The sequence below is a fragment of the Oncorhynchus mykiss genome, chromosome 3 (genome assembly GCF_057628025.1).
Source record: "Oncorhynchus mykiss isolate SJ-2025 chromosome 3, ASM5762802v1, whole genome shotgun sequence".
Classification (NCBI taxonomy): Eukaryota; Metazoa; Chordata; class Actinopteri; order Salmoniformes; family Salmonidae; genus Oncorhynchus; species Oncorhynchus mykiss.
Genome location: NC_143024.1, coordinates 97,355,135 through 97,373,288, shown reverse-complemented (window position 1 = coordinate 97,373,288; position 18,154 = coordinate 97,355,135). Strand labels below are relative to the sequence as shown.

Below are 18,154 nucleotides of genomic sequence, written 5' to 3'. Positions count from 1 at the left end.
GTGCTCCGGGCATGTGCTGACCAACTGGAAAGTGTCTTCACTGACATGTTCAACATGTTCCTGATTGAGTCTGCAATACCAACATGTTTCAAGCAGACCACCATAGTCCCTGTGCCCAAGAACACACAGGCAACCTGCCCAAATGACTACTGTCCCCCTCCGTAGCCATGAAGTGCTTTGAAAGGTTGGTAATGGCTCACACCAACACCATTATCCCAGAAACCCTAGACCCACTCTGATTTGCCTCCAATTTGAATACCGCCCGAACAGATCCACAGATGATGCAATCTCTATTGCACTCTACACTGCCCTTTCCCACCTGGACAAAAGGAACACTTATGTGAGAATGCTATTCATTGACTACAGCTCAGCGTTCAACACCATAGTACCCTCAAAGCTCATCACTAAGCTAAGGATCCTGGGACTAAACACCTTCCTCTGCAACTGGATCCTAGACTTCCTGACGGGCCGCCCCCAGGTGGTAAGGGTAGGTAGCAACACATCTGCCACGCTGATCCTCAACACTGGAGCTCCCCAGGGGTGCGTGCTCAGTCCTCTCCTGTACTCCCTGTTCACCCACAACTGCATGGCCAGGCACGACTCCAATACCATCATTAAGTTTGCTGATGACACAACAGTGATCACCGACAATGATGAGACAGCCTATAGGGAGGAGGTCAGAGACCTGGCCGGGTGGTGCCAGAATAATAACCTATCCCTCAACGTAACCAAGACTAAGGAGTTGATTGTGGACTACAGGAAAAGGAGGACGGAGCACACCCCCATTCTCATCGACGGGGCTGTAGTGGAGCAGGTTGTGAGCTTCAAGTTCCTTGGTGTCCACATCAACAACAAACTAGAATGGTCCAAACACACCAAGGCAGTCGTAAAGAAGGCACAACAAAGCCTATTTCCCCTCAGGAAACTAAAAAGATTTGGCATGGGTCATGAGATCCTCAAAAGGTTCTATCTACAGCTGCAACTTCGAGAGCATCCTGACTGGTTGCATCACTGCCTGGTACGTCAATTGCTCGGTCTCTGACCGCAAGGCACTTCAGAAGGTAGTGCGTACAGCCCAGTACATCACTGGGGCTAAGCTGCCTGCCATCCAGGACCTCTATACCAGGCGGTGTCAGAGGAAGGCCCTAAACATTGTCAAAGACCCCAGCCACCCCACTCATAGACTGTTCTTTCTACTACCGCATGGCAAGCTGTACCGGAGTGCCAAGTCTAGGACAAAAAGGCTTCTCAACAGTTTTTACCCCCAAGCCATAAGACTCCTGAACAGGTAATCAAATGGTTACCTGGACTATTTACATTGAGTCCCCCCCCCCCCCCCAACCCATATTTTACTCTGCTGCTGCTCTCTGTTTATCATAGTCACTTTAACTATACATACTACCTCAATTGGCCCGACCAACCTGTTGTATTCGGCGCACGTGACAAACTTTGATTTGATTTTAGATGACTAATGGATTGTAGACTATTTCATACCTCTGGTGCACAAGAAGAGAAGGCCGTCTTGCCTAACAGTGTGAATGTCCTTGGGACTTTAAGTAGCAATCACCTAGCAGACCGGGTAACTGCTGGTGGGGAAGGAGACCAGACTACAGAGGTAAAGAGGGAGTTTACCTGCTGGTGGGGAAGGAGACCAGACTACAGAGGTAAAGAGGGAGTTTACCTGCTGGTGGGGAAGGAGACCAGACTACAGAGGTAAAGAGGGAGTTTACCTGCTGGTGGGGAAGGAGACCAGACTACTTTTATTTATTTTTTTTTATTTTACCTTTATTTAACCAGGCAAGTCAGTTAAGAACAAATTCTTATTTTCAATGACGGCCTGGGAACAGTGGGTTAACTGCCTGTTCAAGGGCAGAACGACAGATTTCTACCTTGTCAGCTTGGGGGTTTGAACTCGCAACCTTCCGGTTACTAGTCCAACGCTCTAACCACTAGGCTACCCTGCCGCCCCTAAAACAGTGGTGGTGGTGTGTGCCAATGGTGTTGGTGTGTGCCGCCCCTACAGAGGTAAAGAGGGAGTTTACCTAAAAGGGCTTTGTAGATATATAAAGTGAGGTCCAACCTTCCATTTGGTACAAGGTGCAATGGTGGGTGAGTGACTTGGCATTTGTAATAAAGCCCAAGGATGCATGATAAACAGAGTCCTGTCTCTGTCAGACAGAGGAGGCTGCATGCATATGCAACAAGTCACTGTAATCAATTACAGAGAGAAAAGTGGCCTGAACAAGCTTCTAGCCATGAGCAGGAAGCAAGCCTTATTACAAAAATAAAAACCCAATTTCAATTTGAGCTTCCTCACAAGATTATCCACATGTACTTTAAAGGACAACTTATCATCCAACCAAATACCTGGATATTTGTAGGATGACACGTTTTCAATGAGCCACCAGATGTGACAATGCTAACCTTCTCTGCCAGAGTTCTAGCTCTGGTAAAGGTCATGAATTTAGTTTTGTGTACATTCAAGACCAGTTTGTGACCATAAAGGGAGGCCTGCAGTGACTGAAACACAGTCTGGAGCTCTTCAACAGCCTGAACCAGACAAGGAGCACATTAATATATGTACTGTATGTATCATCTGCATATAGATGTAACTTTGCTGGTTGCACCCCATTTCCATATCATAAATAATCTTAAATAAAAATTGAGAACAACACAGGAGCTAAAATGGAACCCTGGGGTACACCTCTATTAATCTCTAGAAAGATAGACTTGTGATTGTCAGTGTATACACATTGTGTTCTGTCAGAAAGTAGCTAGCTATAGCAAGCAGCTTGGGCCATTTCCATATGAATTACATCTGTAGAAATGAGACAAAACAACCAACTAGTTTGTTGCAGTGTTTAGCTGTATATAGTCAGCTATTTCCATGAGACGCAGAACAATCATTCGAGCTCCACTGCTGATGTGCTCATCTGTTCCAACAAAGTTGACAAGACTTGCTGATCTGAGAGCTGTTTCACAGCATCAAACACCTATCTACTATTTACTTATTTCACTCACCTTAATATCATCTCTTTTCAAAGTGCAAGGCCGTGTCCTAATCCCTATCACCAACCAACATAGATAAAGCCTCTTTCACTGTGAAAATGTCTGCTTCGGCGATGTCATAACGAGTAATGAAGTCAAATGACAGCACACACAGTTTCTCATTGATGACAACAGTCAGGCGAATACCACAACAGGTTGTAAGCAAGTTGATTATGCGATATTGACACAGATATTGTTAGTAAAACAAGTCTGTTAACAGGTCTAATGAGTTAACATGTTCTCTCTCCTCTCCTGTCTCTCCTCTCTCTCTCTCCCCCCTCTCTCTGTCTCTCTGTCTCTCTCCTCTCCTGTCTCTCTCCTCTCTCCTCTCCTATCTATTTCCCCTTTCTCTCCTCTCCTGTCTCTCTCCTCTCTCTCTCCCCCTCTCTCTGTCTCTCTGTCTCTCTCCTCTCTCTCCTCTCCTATCTATTTCCCCTTTCTCTCCTCTCCTGTCTCTCTCCTCTCTCTCCTCTCCTGTCTCTCTCCTGTCTCTCCTCTCTCCTCTCTTCTCTCTCCTCTCCTGTCTCTCTCTCCCCTCTCCTCTAGGTGTGTGAGGAAGATGCTGGGCTCAGAGCAGGGAGGAGTGGTGGAGGAATGGTTGTCAGAATTCAAGGTGGGTCACAGACATGACTCAGACCCCTCCCCCAATACAAACCGGGGAGGGGGGGGTCCATCCAGTTACATGGACCAATATTTATATACATACTTGAACTCAAGTATCTATTTGCTAGGTAGTGTTAGCTAGGCTGGTCAGCTCTACCTGCACCAAAACATCCTATAGCTTGTCCTCCATCTTGTTTTTAAATAGTGAGACATGTTTTCAGCACGGTTTTATTTCCCTGACTGAACTCATTTGAGTCATGATCTCATCTCTCTGCAGCAGACATACAGTGAGCAAACATATAGAATCACAATACATATCGTATCGACACCTAAATATGGTGATAATGTCATATGGTGAGGTTAATTCCCACCCCTAATACATACCCCCGTTGATATGTCCATCTGTCTCCCCAACTGGTGCCTGTGCTGTTTGTCATCAGGTTACAGACCCTTCTCTCTCTCACACACACACACACACACACACTGTCTCTCTGTTTCTGTCTTTGTTTCTCTCTCTTTGTCTCTCTCTTTGTCTCTCTCTCTCTTTGTCTCTCTCTCTCTCTTTGTCTCTCTCTCTCTTTGTCTCTCTCTCTCTCTTTGTCTCTCTTTGTCTGTCTGTCTCTCTCTCTCTGTATCTCTGACTCTCTCTGTATCTCTGACTCTCTGACTCTGTCTCTGTGTCTCTGTGAGGGCTGAGGGGAGGGGTCTCTAGAGTCCAGACAGTGCTGTGATTGACGTCAGGGAGGAAGTAGTGTTATTGCTGCAAGCTGAGGACCCTGAACTACAGACACAAACTACTGGTCTGGCAGTACAGAGGGTGGAGGCTGCCTCCTCCCCCTCTACTGACCCTTACTGGTCTGGCAGTACAGCCTTATTATAAAGCCTATTTCACTTCCTCAAAATCCACAGAATCAATCGAAGATAACTCAAGAAATGTGTCATTAATTATCATGTTTTTGCTGAGGATGTTTTAGTTGAGGAGTTTGACATCTAAGGTGTTTGATGCAGTATTTCTCAAGTTAAAACATGTGTGATGTGTTGTCTTATGGAAACAGTTGGAGCTGCTGAGCATGTCTGTCTCAATGTCTGATATTGGATAGAGAGCGATCACCGCAGCTGTTCACTCCATGTTAGTGGGCAAATGGACATCGTCAAATCAAAACCCAACCTTCATTTACCTGTTGTGATACACAGATGTTCCATTCTCTGTTTTAGACCAGCCTTTATGACCAGAATTATCCTGTTGCTATACTTACACTCACATTTCACACTAGAATAACTTTCTGACTATTATTGATGACACGTAGGTCGTTTTCAAAAGGACTTGTTGCTTTTTAAAGGCTGCCGCTCTTTCGGCATGATTACGCTAGAATGAAAAGTAACTCGTGACAACTGGACTACACTTATACTGTGAAGGGATGTTTATACCCTGTCTGTTTCTATTTCTCCAGACTCTACCAGAAACCCTAACTGTCTGTTTCTATTTCTCCAGACTCTACCAGAAACCCACATCTCCACCTATGCAGGCAGCCTTCACCTGAAGAAGTCTCTGGTGCCAGCTCTCTACAGAGTCATCCAGGACAGCAGCAGTGAGGTGAGACTGATAGACTGTTTCCACCCCACCTAGGTAGCAGCATGGCGTTTCAGGACAGGAAACGTGACGACTGTATGTCCCGTCTGACTCAGTCGATTCCCACGGAGGACCAGTATCAAATAGTATGACATAAGAGTGTCTGCTGAATGACTTATCTGTTGTGACGAGGTGGGCGGAGCTGGCAGAGAGCTGGGAATCTGCATACCCCTCCCCCACACCAGCTGGTCTGCTCTGTCTGTGGAGGACTCAGGACATGATTGACATCCGTGTGGCAGTGCCAGCCTTGTTACCTGGTAACCACCATGTACCTGTCACTGCCCTGCCATCACCACTCCATGCAGGAGCATCAGGTGGTTAACTCGAGTACAGGCGACTCGGACCGTGTCGAGTACAGGCGACTCGGACCGTGTCGAGTACAGGCGACTCGGACCGTGTCGAGTACAGGCGACTCGGACCGTGTCGAGTACAGGCGACTCGGACCGTGTCGAGTACAGGCGACTCGGACCGTGTCGAGTACAGGAGACTCGGACCGTGTCGAGTACAGGAGACTCTTGTTGATGCAGCTGTAGAACATTTTGAGGATCTGGGGACCTATCTCCAAGTCTGCTGCCCTACACATCAAGAGTATCCTGACCGGTTGTATCACTGCCTGGTGTGGCAACTGCTCAGCATCTTGACCACAAGGCACTACAGAGGGTAGTGCGTACGGCCCAGTACATCACTGGGGCCAAGCTTCCTGGCAAACTTGGGTGACTGCAAGGACTCCAGTCACCCAGTCATAGACTGTTCTCTCTGCTACTGCATGGCAAGCGGTACCGGAGTGCCAAGTCAATGACAAAAAGGCTTCTCAACAGTTTTTACCCCCAAGCCATAAGACTCCTGAACACCTAATCAAATGGCCACCCGGACTATTTACATTGACCCCCCTCCCCCATTTGTTTTGTACACTGCTGCTGCTTGCTGTTTGTTACCTATGCATAGTCACTTCCTTCGCCCCCACCTACATGTACAGATTACCTCAGCTAGCCTGTACCCCTGCACACTGATTCGGTACCGGTACCCCCTGTATATAGCCTCGTTTTTCTTATTGTGTTACTTTTTCTTATTGCTTTTTATTTTAGTCTACTTGGTAAATATTTTCTTCCTGAACTGCACTGTTGGTTAAGGGCTTGTCAGTAAAGCATTTCATGGTAAAGTCTACATTTGTTGTATTCGGCGCATGTGGCAAATCCAGTTGGATTTGACATTGACGTTATTCTGAGGGAACCTGGAACATAGCCCTGTCTGCGTGATCAATACAATCGTGAAGCATGGATTCCAATTGGTCAGACCACGTTGATTAGCCCTTAGCACGGGTACTTCCTTTTATATTTTTTGCTTATAGGAAGGGATATGCAGAATGGAGTCGTGATCTGATCTACCGCAGGGAGGGCCTAGGAGGGCCTTGTAGCCATCCCCGTCCAGAGTATTTAAAGCACGAGTACTACAGGCAATGTGTTAGAACTTCGGTAGCTTTTTCCTCAAATTTGCTTTAAGTCCCCAGCTACAATAAATGCGGCCTCAGGTTATGTGGTTTCCAATTTGCACAAAGTCCAGTGTAGTTCCTTGAGTGCCGTTGTGGTATTGGCTTAAGGGGGAGAATACACGCCTGTGACTATAACCGAAGACAATTCGGTATTCTTGGTCTGGTGAACAAAAGGACTTGAGTTCCTGTACGTTAACACAATCACACCGTTAGTATAATCATGAAACATAGACCTCTGCCTTCCTTCTTCCCAAATCAAATCAAATTGTATTTGTCACATACACATGGTTAGCAGATGTTAATGCGAGTGTAGCGAAATGCTTGTGCTTCTAGTTCCGACAATGCAGTAATAACCAACAAGTAATCTAGCTAACAATTCCAAAACTACTACCTTATAGACACAAGTGTAAGGGGATAAAGAATATGTACATAAAGATATATGAATGAGTGATGGTACAGAGCGGCATAGGCAAGATACAGTAGATGGTATTGAGTGCGGTGTATATACATATGAGATGAGTATGTAAACAAAGTGGCATAGTTAAAGTGGCTAGTGATACATGTATTACATAAAGATGCAGTAGATGATATAGAGTACAGTATGTACATATACATATGAGATGAATAATGTAGGGTATGTAAACATTATATTAGGTAGCATTGTTTAAAGTGGCTAGTGATATATTTTTTTACATTTCCCATCAATTCCCATTATTAAAGTGGCTGGAGTTGAGTCAGTGTGTTGGCAGCAGCCACTCAATGTTAGTGGTGGCTGTTTTACAGTCTGATGGCCTTGAGATAGAAGCTGTTTTTCAGTCTCTCGGTCCCTGCTTTGATGAACTTGTACTGACCTCGCCTTCTGGATGATAGCGGGGTGAACAGGCAGTGGCTCGGGTGGTTGTTGTCCTTGATGATCTTTATGGCCTTCCTGTGACATCGGGTGGTGTAGGTGTCCTGGAGGGCAGGTAGTTTGCCCCCGGTGATGCGCTGTGCAGACCTCACTACCCTCTGGAGAGCCTTACGGTTGTGGGCGGAGCAGTTGCCGTACCAGGCGGTGATACAGCCCGACAGGATGCTCTTGATTGTGCATCTGTAGAAGTTTGTGAGTGCTTTTGGTGACAAGCTGAATTTCTTCAGCCTCCTGAGGTTGAAGAGGCGCTGCTGCGCCTTCTTCACGATGCTGTCTGTGTGGGTGGACCAATTCAGTTTGTCTGTGATGTGTACGCCGAGGAACTTAACTTACTACCCTCTCCACTACTGTTCCATCGATGTGGATAGGGGGGTGTTCCCTCTGCTGTTTCCTGAAGTCCACAATAATCTCCTTAGTTTTGTTGACGTTGAGTGTGAGGTTATTTTCCTGACACCACACTCCGAGGGCCCTCACCTCCTCCCTGTAGGCCGTCTCGTCGTTGTTGGTAATCAAGCCTACCACTGTTGTGTCGTCCGCAAACTTGATGATTGAGTTGGAGGCGTGCGTGGCCACGCAGTCGTGGGTGAACAGGGAGTACAGGAGAGGGCTCAGAACGCACCCTTGTGGGGCCCCAGTGTTGAGGATCAGCGGGGTGGAGATGTTGTTGCCTACCCTCACCACCTGGGGGCGTCCCGTCAGGAAGTCCAGTACCCAGCTGCACAGGGCGGGGTCGAGACCCAGGGTCTCGAGCTTAATGACGAGCTTGGAGGGCACTATGGTGTTAAATGCCGAGCTGTAGTCGATGAACAGCATTCTCACATAGGTATTCCTCTTGTCCAGATGGGTTAGGGCAGTGTGCAGTGTGGTTGAGATTTTATCGTCTGTGGACCTATTTGGGCGGTAAGCAAATTGGAGTGGGTCTAGGGTGTCAGGTAGGGTTGAGGTGATATGGTCCTTGACTAGTCTCTCAAAGCACTTCATGATGACGGAAGTGAGTGCTACGGGGTGGTAGTCGTTTAGCTCAGTTACCTTAGCTTTCTTGGGAACAGGAACAATGGTGGCCCTCTTGAAGCATGTGGGAACAACAGACTGGGATAGGGATTGATTGAATATGTCCATAAACACACCAGCCAGCTGGTCTGCGCATGCTCTGAGGGCGCGACTGGGGATGCCGTCTAGGCCTGCAGCCTTGCGAGGGTTGACACGTTTAAATGTTTCCCTCACGTCGGCTGCAGTGAAGGAGAGTTCTTTATTCCTGTCTGCGCGATGTACTGAGAACCCAGCTGGCTGTATGGACGGGGACAGTATACCCGGAGAGAGCCATGATTCCTTGAAATGGATTATGTTACTGTCCCTATTGTCTCTCTGGAAGGAGATCCTTGCCCTGAGCTCGTCTACTGTATTGTCCAGGGACTGAACATTCTCGAGTAATACACTGAACATTCTTGAGTAATACACTGAACATTCTTGAGTAATACACTGAACATTCTCGAGTAATACACTGAACATTCTCGAGTAATACACGGAACATTCTCGAGTAATACACGGAACATTCTCGAGTAATACACGGAACATTCTCGAGTAATACACGGAACATTCTCGAGTAATACACGGAACATTCTCGAGTAATACACGGAACATTCTCGAGTAATACACGGAACATTCTCGAGTAATACACGGAACATTCTCGAGTAATACACGGAACATTCTCGAGTAATACACGGAACATTCTCGAGTAATACACGGAACATTCTCGAGTAATACACGGAACATTCTCGAGTAATACACGGAACATTCTCGAGTAATACACGGAACATTAGATAGTAATACACTCGAAGTGGTGGATGGTGTGCCCGCCTCCTGTGTCAGACTAGAAGTCTACTCCGAATACCTCTTCTCCGCCAGCGGGGACTTGGAGCAGCTTCTGGGATAAGTTCAATTGCTCTGGGGGGGTATGAACAAAAAATCTAATTTCGGGAAAGTCGCCTTCCTGGTCAGAATGGTGGTGAGTTACAGCCGCTCTGATATCCAAAAGATATTTCCGGCTGTATTTAATAGCACAAAAATAAATCTGGGTTAATAATGCAAGAAATAACAACAAGATACTGCAGAGTTGCTTAGGAGCTGAAAGCAGAGCTGCCATGTCTGTCGGCGCCATCTTTCTCTCCCTCCCCGTTTCAGTTGGTTTTCTTCCATCTGGTTCTCAGTGAATTTGACCCAGGAGGCTGCTGCTGTGTCGCTTTGTGACAAATTAGGTGGAAAAGCAAACCCCAGTCTCCCAAAATCTTGGTAGGTTAGTTATTACAGACTCACAGGCCGGCCATGTCAGGGTAGGGCGTAACACACTGCAGCACTCTTCTGGCCCACATGTTATCTCCTCATTCATCTCCCTCCGTGTTTAGTTTTTTTTTGTCTCCCTGTGCCTCTGTCTCCCTGTAGGTGATGGCAAGGCCAGGCAGTCTGGTGTGTTGACCTCACATTTTCCTGAGTGATAATCCATCTGTCAGACTAAAGCATTCATTTTCAAACACACTGGTGGGGACAGACCGATACTGCCTCCAAGACACCTAGCACACTTGCCATCATTTCTGTGACCATGATGTATGTTGCTTTGTCCAGCACCTTTCTGTCTAAGATAGGTCTGCCTGTCCCGTAGCAGCTTCATGGAAACATTTTGTCCTGTTGTCCCTGTAGCTCTTTGAGTCGAATGGTTGTATTATGTTACTCTGGAGTCTAATGGTTGTATTATATTACCCTGTAGTCTAATGGTTGTATTATGTTACTCTGGAGTCTAATGGTTGTATTATATTACCCTGTAGTCTAATGGTTGTATTATATTACCCTATAGTCTAATGGTTGTATTATATTACCCTGTAGTCTAATGGTTGTATTATATTACCCTGTAGTCTAATGGTTGTATTATGTTACTCTGGAGTCTAATGGTTGTATTATGTTACCCTGGAGTCTAATGGTTGTATTATGTTACTCTATCCCTGTAGTCTAATGGTTGTATGATATTACCCTGTAGTCTAATGGTTGTATTATGTTACTCTGGAGTCTAATGGTTGTATTATGTTACCCTGGAGTCTAATGGTTGTATTATGTTACCCTGGAGTCTAATGGTTGTATTATATTACCCTGTAGTCTAATGGTTGTATTATGTTACTCTATCCCTGTAGTCTAATGGTTGTATTATATTACCCTGGAGTCTAATGGTTGTATTATGTTACTCTATCCCTGTAGTCTAATGGTTGTATTATGTTACCCTGTAGTCTAATGGTTGTATTATATTACCCTGTAGTCTAATGGTTGTATTATATTACCCTGTAGTCTAATGGTTGTATTATATTACCCTGTAGTCTAATGGTTGTATTATATTACCCTGTGGTCTAATGGTTGTGTTATATTACCCTGTAGTCTAATGGTTGTATTATATTACCCTGTAGTCTAATGGTTGTATTATATTACCCTGTAGTCTAATGGTTGTATTATATTACCCTGTAGTCTAATGGTTGTATTATATTACCCTGTAGTCTAATGGTTGTATTATATTACCCTGTGGTCTAATGGTTGTGTTATATTACCCTGTAGTCTAATGGTTGTATTATGTTACTCTATCCCTGTAGTCTAATGGTTGTATTATATTACCCTGGAGTCTAATGGTTGTATTATGTTACCCTGTAGTCTAATGGTTGTATTATATTACCCTGTGGTCTAATGGTTGTATTATATTACCCTGTATTCTAATGGTTGTGTTATATTACCCTGTAGTCTAATGGTTGTATTATATTACCCTGTAGTCTAATGGTTGTATTATATTACCCTGTGGTCTAATGGTTGTATTATATTACCCTGTAGTCTAATGGTTGTATTATGTTACTCTATCCCTGTAGTCTAATGGTTGTATTATATTACCCTGTGGTCTAATGGTTGTGTTATATTACCCTGTAGTCTAATGGTTGTATTATGTTACTCTATCCCTGTAGTCTAATGGTTGTATTATATTACCCTGGAGTCTAATGGTTGTATTATGTTACCCTGTAGTCTAATGGTTGTATTATATTACCCTGGAGCCTAATGGTTGTATTATGTTACTCTATCCCTGTAGTCTAATGGTTGTATTATATTACCCTGTAGTCTAATGGTTGTATTATGTTACTCTGTGGTCTAATGGTTGTATTATATTACCCTGTAGTCTAATGGTTGTATTATTTTACCCTGTAGTCTAATGGTTGTATTATATTACCCTGTGGTCTAATGGTTGTATTATATTACCCTGTAGTCTAATGGTTGTATTATATTACCCTGTAGTCTAATGGTTGTATTATATTACCCTGTAGTCTAATGGTTGTATTATGTTACTCTGTAGTCTAATGGTTGTATTATGTTACTCTGTAGTCTAATGGTTGTATTATTTTACCCTGGAGCCTAATGTTAGTATTATGTTACTCTATCCCTGTAGTCTAATGGTTGTATTATATTACCCTGTAGTCTAATGGTTGTATTATATTACCCTGTGGTCTAATGTTAGTATTATGTTACTCTATCCCTGTAGTCTAATGGTTGTATTATATTACCCTGGAGTCTAATGGTTGTATTATGTTACCCTGTAGTCTAATGGTTGTATTATATTACCCTATAGTCTAATGGTTGTATTATATTACCCTGTAGTCTAATGGTTGTATTATATTACCCTGGAGCCTAATGTTAGTATTATGTTACTCTATCCCTGTAGTCTAATGGTTGTATTATATTACCCTGTGGTCTAATGTTAGTATTATGTTACTCTATCCCTGTAGTCTAATGGTTGTATTATATTACCCTGGAGCCTAATGTTAGTATTATGTTACTCTATCCCTGTAGTCTAATGGTTGTATTATATTACCCTGGAGCCTAATGTTAGTATTATATTACCCTGTAGTCTAATGGTTGTATTATGTTACTCTATCCCTGTAGTCTAATGGTTGTATTATATTACCCTGGAGCCTAATGGTTGTATTATGTTACCCTGTAGTCTAATGGTTGTATTATATTACCCTGGAGCCTAATGGTTGTATTATATTACCCTGTAGTCTAATGGTTGTATTATATTACCCTGTAGTCTAATGGTTGTATTATATTACCCTGGAGCCTAATGTTAGTATTATGTTACTCTGTCCCTGTAGCTCCTTGAGCCTGTCTGTCACCAGCTGTTTGAGATGTACCGGAGCTCTGAGGACCGCCTGAGACGCTTCACACTGCAGTTCCTTCCAGAGCTGGTCTGGGTGTACCTCCGCATCACCGCCAGCAGGGACCGCCAGAGCAACGGCTGCATAGAGGCCTTGCTGCTGGGCATATACAACCTGGTAACTACTACTACCTACCTAAACCTACATAACTAACCTAGTTATAACCCTACCCCTCATGCTAGGCATATGTACAGACTGTGAGGGGTTAGGCGATAGGGCTTTAGTCTCTATGAAAGATGCTGGATGTTAGGGGTGGGATAAGGGCTTTTGTCTCTATGGAAGTGGCTGGATGTTAGGGGTGGGATAGGGCTTTATTCTCTATGGAATGGGCTGGATGTTAAGGGTGTGATAGGGCTTTAGTCTCTATGGAATAGGCTGGATGTTAGGGGTGGGATAGGGTTTAGTCTCTATGGGGGATGCAGTATGTTAGGGGTGGGATAGGGCTTTAGTCTCTATGGAAGAGGATGGATGTTAGGGGTGGAATAGGGTTTTAGTCTCTATGGAATAGGCTGGATGTTTGGGGTGGGATAGGGCTTTAGTCTCTATGGAATAGGCTGGATGTTAGGGTGGGATAGGGCTTTATTCTCTATGGAAGTGGCTGGATGTTAGCAGTGGGGCTTTAGTCTCTATGGAAGAGGCTGTATGTTAGGGGTGGGATAGGGCTTTAGTCTCTATGGAAGAGGCTGGATGTTAGGGGTGGGATAGGGCTTTAGTCTCTTTGGAATATCCTGGGTGTTAGTGGTGGGATAGGGCTTTAGTCTCTATGGAAGAGGCTGGATGTTAGGGGTGGGATAGGGCTTTAGTCTCTTTGGAATAGGCTGGATGTTAGAGGTGGAATATGACATTAGTCTCTATGGAAGTGGCTGGATGTTAGCAGTGGGGCTTTAGTCTCTATGGAAGAGCCTGGATGTTAGGGTGGGATAGGTCTTCTCTATGGAAGAGGCTGGATGTTAGGCGTGGTATTGGGATTTAGTCTCTATGGGGGATGCAGTATGTTAGGGGTGGGATAGGGCTTTAGCCTCTATGGAATAGGCTGGATGTTAGGGGTGGGATAGGGTTTAGTCTCTATGGGGGATGCAGTATGTTAGGGGTGGGATAGGGCTTTAGTCTCTATGGAAGAGGATGGATGTTAGGGGTGGGATAGGGTTTAGTCTCTATGGGGGATGCAGTATGTTAGGGGTGGGATAGGGCTTTAGTCTCTATGGAAGAGGATGGATGTTAGGGGTGGAATAGGGTTTTAGTCTCTATGGAATAGGCTGGATGTTTGGGGTGGGATAGGGCTTTAGTCTCTATGGAATAGGCTGGATGTTAGGGTGGGATAGGGCTTTATTCTCTATGGAAGTGGCTGGATGTTAGCAGTGGGGCTTTAGTCTCTATGGAAGAGGCTGTATGTTAGGGGTGGGATAGGGCTTTAGTCTCTATGGAAGAGGCTGGATGTTAGGGGTGGGATAGGGCTTTAGTCTCTTTGGAATATCCTGGGTGTTAGTGGTGGGATAGGGCTTTAGTCTCTATGGAAGAGGCTGGATGTTAGGGGTGGGATAGGGCTTTAGTCTCTTTGGAATATCCTGGGTGTTAGTGGTGGGATAGGGCTTTAGTCTCTATGGAAGAGGCTGGATGTTAGGGGTGGGATAGGGCTTTAGTCTCTTTGGAATATCCTGGGTGTTAGTGGTGGGATAGGGCTTTAGTCTCTATGGAAGAGGCTGGATGTTAGGGGTGGGATAGGGCTTTAGTCTCTTTGGAATAGGCTGGATGTTAGAGGTGGGATATGACATTAGTCTCTATGGAAGTGGCTGGATGTTAGCAGTGGGGCTTTAGTCTCTATGGAAGAGCCTGGATGTTAGGGTGGGATAGGTCTTCTCTATGGAAGAGGCTGGATGTTAGGCGTGGTATTGGGATTTAGTCTCTATGGGGGATGCAGTATGTTAGGGGTGGGATAGGGCTTTAGCCTCTATGGAGGAGGCTGGATGTTAGGGGTGGGATAGGGCTTTCGTCTCTATGGAATAGGCTGGATGTTAGGGGTGGGATAGGGCTTTAGTCTCTATGGAATAGGTTTGATGTTAGGGGTGGGATAGGGCTTTAGTCTCTATGGAAGAGGCTGGATGTTAGGGGTGGGATAGGGCTTTCGTCTCTATGGAAGAGGCTGGATGTTAGGGATAGGGAATTTAGTCTCTGGGGTGAGGGAATATGTTAGGGGTGGGATAGGGCTTTAGTCTCTGGGTGAGGAAGTATGTTAGGGGTGGAACAGGGATTTAATCTCTATGGATGTGGCTGGATGTTTGGGGTGGGATAGGGCTTTAGTCTCTATAGAAGAGGCTGGATGTTAGGGGTGGGATAGGGCTTTAGTCTCTAAGGAAGAGGCTGGATGTTAGGGGTGGGATAGGGCTTTAGTCTCTATGGAAGAGGCTGGATGTTAGGGGTGGGATAGGGCTTTAGTCTCTATGAAAGAGGCTGGATGTTAGGGGTGGGATAGGGCTTTAGTCTCTATGGAATAGGCTGGATGTTAGTGGTGGGATAGGGCTTTAGTCTCTATGGAAGAGGCTGGACGTTAGGGGTGGGATAGGGCTTTAGTCTCTATGGAAGAGGCTTGGACAGCTGGTGCTGAAGGTCAGATGAAGGTCTGCTGTCGTTACTGGAAGAGGCTACTAAAGCTCTGTGGAAAGGACAGATCCCTGGGTCTATCTAGTAACTGCTGCAGATATCGTTGTAGAGTTCTCCGTCTATGTGTGTGTGATGCATAATTTACGATCCTTCTCTCATCTACCATGGCTGTAGACTACTCTCATCAGTTACACAGCACGGCTCTCTGCAGACAGACATTGGATATACAGAGAGAACCTGGCTCTGGGCAGGCAGTCAGGCAGTGAAGGGCGTGGTAAGCAATTAGCATAGCATTCAAGGACATGGTTAGCATGGTAGCAGGGTTAGCATTACCACAGCTGTGAAGGGTGTGGTTAGCACGATAATCAATTTTCATAAGACATTTTCATGATAAGCAAATAGCATGGTTGGCAATAGCATGGTTAGCAATAGCATGGTTAGCACATTAGTGAATGGCATGGTTGGCATTAGCAGTGCTGATCTCATGAAGGATTAGTGTTGGGGTACAGACAGACCCAGTGAGTAACTCTCCCAGAGGATGGACAGAGGATAGGAGAAACTAAGGGCATGCAGTCCATTACGACACAGAGCAGAGGTCACTAAGCTTACTCTCAAAGCACACACAAACACTGTCCACCAGACTGTTAAAATCAACCAACCCAGCCAAAGAAGCTTTTTTCATTGACCTCTGCATTGAAGAGCTTGTTTCGTTGACCTCTGCATTGAAGAGCTTGTTTCGTTGACCTCTGCAGGGGAGTCCTAGTGGTAAGAGCGTTGGACTAGTAACCAGAAGGTTGCAAGTTCAAATCCCCGAGCTGACAAGGTACAAATCTGTCGTTCTGCCCCTGAACAGGCAGTTAACCCACTGTTCCTAGGCCGTCATTGAAAATAAGAATTTGTTCTTAACTGAGTTGCCTAGTTAAATAAAGGTCTGGCCGTCCAGAATCACAACACACGGCCTTTGGCCCCGTTGAAGCGTGCTCATCGTTTTCCTGACGTTCTCAGGTAACCCGTTTATTCACGCACACACGCACGCACGCACGCACGCACACACAGACTGTTCAAACTAACCAACCCGGCCAAAAAGCTCTCCAACATTACTTTCTCGCTCTGGTTTTTCAGGAGATTGTGGACAAAGATGGGAACAGCAAGCTCCTGTCGTTCACCATCCCCTCCCTGTCCAAGCCCTCTGTGTATCACGAGGTAAGACTGGTAGCCTAGCGTTTAGTGTTGGGCCAGTAACCGAAAGGTCGCTGGTTCGAATGCCCGAGCCGACAAGGGGAAAAATCTGTGTGTGCCTTTGGGAAATGTGCTGATATGCTCCAGGGACACTGTACTACTAAGCCTGCCTCTGGAAAACAACACATTTCACTGCACCGATGAAAATTAAACGGCTTTTCTATGTGTGTTTTGTTGCCCTCTGTCCATCCTCTGTGGGCACATCCCACAGAGTACTGTATTCCAGTACACTATATAGGGAATATTGGGTCATTTGAGACATTAATCGCCTTCACCCATCTCTCCTGGCTGTAAGACAGGCTTATTATCTGACTGTCTGGAGGGTGAAGAATGGAGGCTCTGTGATGTTATTCTCATTGTTCACCTCTAGGGGTACCGGTGGTTTATCTAGCTCATTGTTCACCTCTAGGGGTAACGGTGGTTTATCTAGCTCATTGTTCACCTCTAGGGGTAACGGTGGTTTATCTAGCTCATTGTTCACCTCTAGGGGTAACGGTGGTTTATCTAGCTCTCATTGTTCACCTCTAGGGGTAACGGTGGTTTATCTAGCTCTCATTGTTCACCTCTAGGGGTAACGGTGGTTTATCTAGCTCATTGTTCACCTCTAGGGGTAACGGTGGTTTATCTAGCTCATTGTTCACCTCTAGGGGTAACGGTGGTTTATCTAGCTCATTGTTCACCTCTAGGGGTAACGGTGGTTTATCTAGCTCATTGTTCACCTCTAGGGGTAACGGTGGTTTATCTAGCTCTCATTGTTCACCTCTAGGGGTAACGGTGGTTTATCTAGCTCTCATTGTTCACCTCTAGGGGTAACGGTGGTTTATCTAGCTCTCATTGTTCACCTCTAGGGGTAACGGTGGTTTATCTAGCTCATTGTTCACCTCTAGGGGTAACGGTGGTTTATCTAGCTCATTGTTCACCTCTAGGGGTAACGGTGGTTTATCTAGCTCATTGTTCACCTCTAGGGGTAACGGTGGTTTATCTAGCTCATTGTTCACCTCTAGGGGTAACGGTGGTTTATCTAGCTCTCATTGTTCACCTCTAGGGGTAACGGTGGTTTATCTAGCTCTCATTGTTCACCTCTAGGGGTAACGGTGGTTTATCTAGCTCATTGTTCACCTCTAGGGGTAACGGTGGTTTATCTTTCTGCTCTGCTCTGCGGTCGGTCAACCCTTTAGAGAATCAATGAACTGTGCTCATTTTCCTAGCCACCGTACTTCTACACCTGCATTGCTTGCTGTTTGGGGTTTTAGGCTGGGTTTCTGTACAGCACTTTGAGATATCAGCTGATGTAAGAAGGGCTTTATAAATACATTTGATTTGATTAGCCAGGAGGTGTTTACAGGAACACACCAATCTGTTAGCTACTATTGAATGGAGAGAGCGATGCTTTCTACCAGGCCAAGTGG

At 45.3% G+C, this 18,154-nt stretch overlaps 1 protein-coding gene across 3 annotated transcripts in view; it reads left to right on the top strand.

The window, feature by feature from the left end:
* The window catches only part of LOC110520668 (hyccin 2), a 155,084-nt gene that overhangs the window by 54,944 nt on the left and 81,986 nt on the right, over positions 1 to 18,154 (top strand). For all 3 annotated transcript variants that reach the window (XM_036975376.2, XM_090230510.1, XM_090230509.1), the window contains exons 3-6: positions 3,595 to 3,661; positions 5,144 to 5,245; positions 12,846 to 13,025; positions 16,629 to 16,709. In XM_036975376.2, the coding sequence (XP_036831271.1) occupies positions 3,608 to 3,661; positions 5,144 to 5,245; positions 12,846 to 13,025; positions 16,629 to 16,709 (417 nt within the window). In that variant the 5' untranslated portion in view covers positions 3,595 to 3,607. The remainder of the gene's footprint in view (positions 1 to 3,594; positions 3,662 to 5,143; positions 5,246 to 12,845; positions 13,026 to 16,628; positions 16,710 to 18,154) is intronic.